The sequence below is a fragment of the Anneissia japonica genome, unplaced genomic scaffold (assembly GCF_011630105.1).
Source record: "Anneissia japonica isolate Jap-2015-1 unplaced genomic scaffold, ASM1163010v1 scaffold288299_len31705_cov158, whole genome shotgun sequence".
Classification (NCBI taxonomy): Eukaryota; Metazoa; Echinodermata; class Crinoidea; order Comatulida; family Comatulidae; genus Anneissia; species Anneissia japonica.
In genome coordinates, this window is record NW_022740950.1 from 1 (window position 1) to 8,768 (window position 8,768).

The 8,768-nt window shown below is 31.9% G+C and overlaps 1 protein-coding gene across 2 annotated transcripts in view; it reads left to right on the plus strand.

Moving 5' to 3' along the window:
* Positions 1-819: 819 nt before the first annotated feature.
* Positions 820-8,768, plus strand: part of LOC117118448 (probable ergosterol biosynthetic protein 28) — a 14,288-nt gene continuing 6,339 nt past the window's right edge. The window contains exons 1-2 of one of the 2 annotated variants that reach the window (XM_033263042.1): positions 820-873; positions 7,976-8,132. In XM_033263042.1, coding sequence (XP_033118933.1) covers positions 7,991-8,132 — 142 coding nt within the window. In that variant the 5' untranslated portion in view covers positions 820-873; positions 7,976-7,990. Of the gene's footprint in view, positions 874-4,758; positions 4,891-7,975; positions 8,133-8,768 lie in introns of those variants that run through there. The other variant, XM_033263043.1, reaches the window with a different exon arrangement.

The following is an 8,768-nucleotide window of genomic DNA, read 5'->3' on the forward strand; positions in this document are numbered from 1 at the left end:
GGCCTATATATGTGTATATATATACATATATGCGTGTGTGTATGTGTGTGACAGTTCGTGGCAATAGTCTCCACTTAGAGGGTTAGCTTTAAGTTTGGCGATCGTTTTTTGGTTCTTTGAAAAGGTGGTTTCTCTGACCAAATCTTTTCAGTATAATCGGTGTGAAACCCTTTATTTCTACCCCTAATGTGCATAATTTAGCTAATTTGCATATGTTCCCGACATGCGACAAAGGTGTGATTTGTGAAATTTCATTTCATCATCCAGTACGGTCATTTAATAATAATATAATAATATGCAGAAATTTATAACGCGCCAATTCTAACATTATCAAAGGCGCAGTGAACAATTAACCCAATTAAAGCGATTTTGTAAACAAAAAAGTTTTCAAATTGGTTTTAAATGAGTGTAAATTTGAAGATTGTCAAACAGAAAGAGGTAGTAGATTCTAAAGATAAGGTGCCTGAACAGAAAAAGAAAAAAAAAAAAAGAAAAAGAGCGTTGTCCATATGTTTTCTTTTTCCTTTCTGAAGGGGCTTGAAGAAGAAATTTATCGAGTGTACGAGTTCCGGGAGAGTATGGCGTAAGAAAATGTAGCAAATATGATGGTTGTTTAAAAAAAGAGTGATTTAAAAACAAGCAAAAGAATCTTAAATATTATCCGTTGTTTAATGCTAAGCCAATGAAGGTCTTTAAGAATGGGAGTAATGTGTTGTTTACGTGGAGTAAGCGAACAAGAAAATCCTGTATTTTTGCAAACTGACTGCTTAGATTAAGAGGAAATGTTTGTGATAACCTGGCAACTACAGTACGCACACACACACACACACACACACATGTCTTATGCATTGTTTATCGGTGAACCGAATACAGGTTTGACAATATTTATTGTTTATATTATTTTCGTTTAAAAACATTTTAAAGGATATTAGGAAAGTTATATATACCTACTATAGAATACTAGATCAAATTTTATTAATCGATTCGTGATGTGATGAGTGCAAACCTAGGCGTTGGGTACTTTTATTTAGTGTTTACCTAGGCCTAGGGGGCCTACCTAGCCTTGTGAGTAGAGCAGGCGTAGCCTTGCGAATACCAGCCACGCATGGCCCCTTCGCGAGGAGCTTGGGGCTTCGATCAGCCTTCAAAACGAAAGCGCTAATGCATTTTAGTACTGTAGTAGTACCCTGTTACCTTAAAGCCCCATTCCCTGCAAAATTTCATTTGTTTTAAGAAAAATCTAAATTTTTATATACAGGTATAAATATTTACAAATATAATTAATACGAAATTGCTAGTTTTAATTAACTGAATTTAGGCCTAGCCTAGACATTCCTAAACATGAAAAAAAAAGGAAAATAAGACAAATTTGATTTTTTATGTTCCACACAAAAAATAAATGCGGATGAATTTTTTAGGTTTAATTCTGCTATAAGTCTGCAAAGAAATATAGTATGCGCCGGAAACATTACCCTATCCAACACACAATCCAACACATAAAAATGGCCGACATGATATTTTCCGTTGCTAGTAATCAACACTTTTATTATTTCAAATCTGTTAATAAAAATTATTCTGACCGAAATTTTGACAATTAAACAAACATACGCAGGCCTACTCGATCAACTGTAGTGTGCGAAATGCGAAGTACAAAAACTAATTTCATTAGAGTGGGCAATCTTTATTGACTGTATAAAGTATACATAAAAGTGAGAACATTCCAGCGGATGTGATCTACAACCTCTGAATTTGCCTAGTAACGAAGAATTCGTCGAGAAAATGGTAATATTCTCCTATGAGAAATAGTCTGTATTTCTCATTTTTTAAATTATTTGGCGTAAAACTACAATTAATGCCAGTATTTTTCCATAGTTTATAATAATTAGAGTATTACGCATGCATTTTTTCTAAAAAAAAATCTTTTAGTGAAATTTTGCCGGGAATGGGGATTTAAGTCTCTCTATTTTAGTGCACCTGTGGCATGTTGGAAAGGTAGAGTACAACTAAAAGACAATTAGATAATGTGAACATTTTTAAATTAATTTTTTTTTAAAGTTATGTTCAAAAGGAAAAAAGGTGATCGAGACAAGACTACCCTAGTGGGTCTGGGGGAATTCCCCCACAAAATTGTTGTTTTATATGCCCGAAAATGACCTCTGAGGCATTTTGGGTAATCAATTATTTCTTTTTCTGTATTGCTTTCTTTTTTCTTTTCTTTTTCATTTTCCAAAAGTGGGGCCCCTTCCCTCAAAATCTGCCCCTTGTAAGTACACTAAGTAAATTTACACAATAATTTTTGTATCCTGTACCACCAGCCAAGGCAAAGGAAGTACAAGTAGGGGAAAAATTTTCCAAAATTAATAGGTTTTATACATGATTCATAATATAATGACTGCACCTTTCAAACTAAAACAAAAACAATAATGCAGAAACCTATATAAATATAAGATATAAATATTTTAAGTAGGACAACTAACAGGCAAGATACTGTACTTGGCTGTGTTTTGAAGTTTTTATTTTTGCATATTTAATGTAGCAATTTAACAATAAAATATTCTTTAAATTAAAATAAAAATTACATGTTATAAACTTTGTGAACCAGCTTGGCATTGAGTTTGATAATAAGTCCCAATACACAAACATGAGCTTTGCCAAGTTTCTTGATGAGAATGACTTACAACATTTATGCATAAATTAGGTGCACTTAGTCATTTGTAATTTAATTGTTTTTCCGATTTGATTAAACTATTTCCAATTTGGCTAAAGAAAATTTTTGAACTTTAGCCAAGTTGTTTAAATCAGTTTTGCTAGAGCATACAGTACAGCCCACAATTACTGCAATATTCCCCACACGTGGTAACTTCGTTGTAGTTGCGTGGTGGTAGAGTCTACCACCACATGTAAAACGTGGCCTGATAAACAATTACACCACGAGAATGTTGATTGTTTTGATGGGTCAATTAGCAGGAATAAACAATGTTTTGAACTACATTAAACAGTTGTCAATTACAGCAGAGAATTCAGACGTGTATCCAAGATATTTTCGAGCAAAATATGTTGTGTAGTATTTTATTTCAATTGTGCATTATTAGTAAGTTCGATCTCAGGATCGTCACTAGTTTCAGGATCGTCACTGTAGAGCATGTATCGGGTTCTCTAATTGAAAAGCTCATACTATTCATACCTGCAGTTGAATGTATATTTGTGACATTACTGTAATAACAATATTCCAGAACAAGTAAAATATTTCTTCAGTGTGATAGAGATATTAAATTGTACCATACCACAAATTCTTTAATCTATGTCTTAAGAGATTTTGCAATGGTGAGGGGGGAGTATGGTGGGGATTGTACAAAAGTCAATTACCAGTACAGTATTTTTTGAATTTCAAAGATTGTAAAATATGTGTTGATCCATATATAGTAACATTGTTGGAAAACAGTGATTTTATTTATTTAAAAAAAATATTTAAGGATAAATATATAGCAACATGATCCACAAGGAAATTTATACAATTTTTACCTTCAAAAAAGTGCTACATAATGCACAGTGATAACAAAATAGAATAGTTAACACTTTTCGTAACAATATATTTGAGAGAGGAGTTCCACTATAAATTAAATTATCAATATCAAAACCTATAGCAGAGCAGCACATCGTCATAAGTTCTAAACTTGGGAAAAGAGGGATCTGACCATATCCTGTCATAAAACTTTCGTTTGGCTGAGTTCTGACTAGAAAAAAAAAAGAAAAGAGGGAGAGAAAAAAAGAAAGGAAAAAACGAGGGTGCACCTTACTCCAAAAGAAGCTAACTTTCAATTTTTAAATTACGTATATGTACCAGTATCTATGGTCAAGCATTTCTAAACACAAATCTCCTCCACCCCACTCCCCTTTCCTCCACCCCACTCCCCTTTTCCCCACCCGCACTTGCTGCTTTGCACGTCACACATGGCCCTACCCAGAATTTTCTCTGGATCTGTCTCTGTAAACCAATAAAACTTTCATAACCTTGAGTGGCTGCATTGGTTATTATGAGGGATTTTTTTCCCCTGATTTCTGTGAATTTTTTTTGTAAGCATCAAATGATCTGTTTGTTGTCCCTTTGTAGTTGGAAGTGGTTTTTCTCAATTACTTTTTATAGGATGTGCTACTTGATGTTTGACTCTTATCGGAAGTTGATGTTTATATCATAAAATCACATTGTCAAATCATGAAACTTCTTATTCCAGTAATAACCTTTAATACTGTAAATGGTCGGAAGTTATGGTATATTGGGATGTTTATTGCAGTTATATTTACTATAAATATCTCAATAGTACAATGGAGGGGTATTATGGAAATAATAATGCTTAATAATGAAAAGGAAGCTAAAAGTATACATACTGATATGTACTGCATTTTTTATATAGCACAGAGAAGTTTCTAATTGGTTTTATATACTTTTAACGAAATAAATATCAAAATGGCTTTAAAATTAAATAACAATCAATCATGATCTTTATTTGATTAGTACTTTCCTCTAAAAAAAATAATAAAAGAGCAACACGCGTATATGCTGAGTCCTCATATTTGATTATCTTTAGTAGTTTAGAGTTTAGTAGTGCACTTCCTTATTGCATATTTCACCAGATGTGCTTGTAATAAACATCCTTTTCCTAATGGTATAAAAATCTTTAATTGTTTTGGCTTGCTGTTTCTGGCAGAATAAAAATAACGAAGAATATGGTGTATTTGCAGAACAAGTCTTACCTTTTTCAAATGTAAATTTGTACACAAAAACCAGTGTGCAAAATCATAAGCTGATGTGATGTACAGCATTTCAGTTTGATCAGTAGCGTAAACCTAGTCATCAAGTTGGTTGATACTATATTTCCAAGCCTATAGCCAGTGAGTTTTTTTTTAATGTTCCAGCATTTTTCAGAAAACCCGATTTGTGTAGCGAACCTCCTAAAGGCTATAAAAAAAATCCTTTCCTCTATTTGACCCAGTGGATGTTTTTTCCCTTTTCCTTGTTTTTTCTTTTTTTTTTTTTTAATGCAAGAGGTACTCTTTAATCCCCTGAACCCCATTTGGCTCTTAGGTGTCGTTCCATAACTCAATGCTCAGAACCCCTTCCCCCTTTTAGATGCTGGCTATAGGCATCATTCCTTGGGGGTATCTTAAAACTAAAACTGACCTGTTTTTATGATTTATTTATTGTAATTAATATTAGGAATTTTCTGTGACAAAATTCAGACAGGTTGAGTTTTTAAGTAATAAAAATGGCTATTTCAAACACTGTATAATAAGATACAGTTATAAAACAATGTACAGTATTTTTGAATGATAACAGTTTTTAATCACACATGTACTTCAGAAATTCTTTGAGACATAATATAGCCTTGTGTTGGCATGCTAAAATACCAAAAGCAGTGATCAATGACGTCTCTTCTTTTGTTACTGAATTATGACTAACTATATAAGCGAAAAACAATTGTACCAGAAAGTACAGGTGATTGTCAGCCAAGTACAATGTTAACCACTGTTGCGTCTGTGTACCCATGATCACATAAACTTTTTTTATATAGGCCTACATTGTTCTGATGTTTTTTAGAACTCTTTATTTCCTATAAACTATAAAATATAGAATTGTAACAAGATATACATTTATTAATCTGATAAAATATTGCTTTCATAATTATAACAGAACAAAATCAATTCAAACTCCACCCTCCTCAAAAAGACTTGTTGAATGCAAATTCATCATTGACCTCCTTAATTCACTTAAAAGCACCACATCAGATGTGCATGCAGCTACATTGCTAAATCAGTAACAACTTAACAAATAGCTCCTAATAAATGCATTCTTAACCACACTTCAGTATGCATTCTTAACCACACTTCAGTGTCATTTAAAAAAAATGACATCCAACACATTAAAATCCGCTGATAATAATTACAAACTAAATCAAGTTATTTTATAAACATCTTGAAGTTCCTTTTAAGTGTGTATCCACATGTCCAAAAAGAGATTATAAAATCCATACTTAAGATTTACCATACAGATGCCAAAGATAATCCTTGCCAAAAAATTAAATACTGTACTTCATTTATAACAATTATTCTGGAAGCTGTCTAACATGGGTCTGAAGATTGCTGGCTGAGGACAGCAGAATCCAGAGAAGAATGATGATACAAGTGCTATGTTTTATTTTATTCCTATTCAGTCTACAATTTTTCAAATACAAAATAAATCTTTCTTTTATTCTGTATTTTTGATCTCAACAATTAGGATTTGTCTCCAGATATAATGATTAGAATTTAACAAGATACTTCAGATGTTCTATAATGATCCTAGTTTTATATGTTTTTAAATGCTACAGTACAGTATATTTTGATTTTTATTTTCTTCATATGTTTCATGGTTGATAATCATAATATTGTATTTAATACATTTATGGTGCTATTTTTATATTTGATAATCAATTTCTGTAAAATATTACAAAATTATGTAAGTGTATAACAGTTGATTTTGTATTGTGAAAAGGTCAGAAAAAAAATCTTGAAAATAAAACGCAGCAGACGTCCCAATTCTCCCAGAATTTGAGACAGCCTTTCTCACACCTGCAAGAAAGCAAACATCTACTGGAAACTAACCCATCTCCCTCAAATTCATTATATTTAAGTGCGTTTTTCTAATATGTGAAGTCTCGCCACAAAATGAGTCTAATGGTTAGAAATTCAAAAATTGAGTTTATATTATATTTGGGTAGATCACATTATAAGCTTTCATTTGGTCTTTGAATGGTTTCCCTACTATAAGTAAATCCAGAGATGTGAGCATTTAAAGTTTAGGTATATAAGAACCAAGAAAATCGATCTCAAAGATAAACTAACCTGTACAAATAATATGACAAGAATTACAGAATATTGCAGAGAACACTGTCTTGGCAAGAAAATTCACTTACAAAGTATACAATCATAAAATATGAGTATCAAGTTATTTAAAAACATTAAAATCAAAAATGTGTCAAAATATTCACTTTGGCCTGTTTGGTGAATATCTCAATATGATTTCACCAACGATGCATTTCATTTCGTGGTGAGACCTCACATATTATGATGAATTGTCTCCCAAAAATATAATTAGATGGGTTAAGGCAGGCTATAGAGGAAAATTGTTTTTTGATATGTTGTAGAACTGACACAAAGAACATATTTGACGAAAAACTCGGAAGCAGTTAGTTTTGAGTATTTAAAAACTGGGGGGAAAAAGGGACTCTCTCTTCTTTTGTTACTGTGAAAGTATGACTAAGTACAGTATATAAACACAAACAATTGTACCGGAAAGACAGGTGATTGTCAACCAAGTACAATATCAACCACTGGGGCTTCTCTGTACCGATGACCACATAAACTATTTTTATATAAAAATTAATATTGATGGATGTTATTTGAAACTTTTTATTTCCTCTAAAATATAAATTGTAATGATGACAATAGCTAACATACTGTACACGACCTTGTAAGTTTATAATACATTTATTAATCTGATACGGTATTGCTTTCTTAAATTATAATAGAACAATAATCAATTCAATATAAACATAAACTTCCTCGAAAAGAATTGTTGAATGCAAAATCATTGTAAGTGTGCATAATTCATCATTGACCTCCTTAAATAGTTTTCAATATTTACAAACTAAAGGGAAAAGAGACGTAACCACCTTTTTTTTAACCTTTTCTACCAGTTTTTAAATATTCAAAAAGCTGTATCTCATTATCCGCTTCCAAGTTTTTTTGTCAAAAATGCTTTTCGTGTCTTACAAAAGTCAGTTCTACAAAATATTTTTTTAAAAAGTTTCTTCCGGAGCCTGCCTTTAAGTAAGCTCATTTAACTAATCTCCCTGAAGTGACATCTTCCAAATTTGGACCCCCAATACTGTTATTATAAAGTTTAGTAGATTTAAAAAATAATATTCTTTATTTGTAGATATGAAAATTTAAAATGTTGCCAGGCACAAGTCTTCAATCGTTTTTGCGGAGTTGGATTGGGGTTGTTGGCTTTATGGCCCTTGGAAACACAGTTCAATGTTTCATCTCAGGGAATGGAACCACTGAAAGACTGTATGCTGGGTCTGAAGACCAAGGTAAAAGTTAATTGGTTCTCGTTTTTCAGAATTAATTTTAAAGTACTTGGGAAGTTGTCCATTTTTAAAAATTTTCAGATGAGCACAAAATCATATTCTTTTTTTTAATACCCCCTTCCCTTCCTATTATTTGATGATTGTCATTTTGAGATCATCATTTTTTCATTTGCATAAAAGATAAACTGTTGACCCCTTCCCTTAGTATATTTTTGTAAACTTATGAAAATACGGATTACCACTTGCAATATACAGTTGCCTAAGTCTAAGAGTAATTTCTAAGTCGATATAATTTTACATGGCAAAGTGTTATGTTTTCCATTAATTAACCATCTGTAAGTCAAATTTTATCGTCGAACAATATTTCAATGGCATTTTGGATTCAACTTTGCAAGTTCAACTGTAGTATTTTTGGTTTATTATTTGCTGCAAGTTTAATAATAACATAGTTGCTAACAAATTTATGGTGAATTTTTCCCTTTAATTTAGTGTTCTTAGTAGACATAGTGATTAATTGGTGATCCGCTAACGTTAGCGGATCACCTCTTGTTATTGTCAGGGATCATCATCTTTTTATTCTTCTTTCTTTCTCCCCTTTTCTGTTCGCACGATATCTCAAAATTGCCACGAGTTACGCAC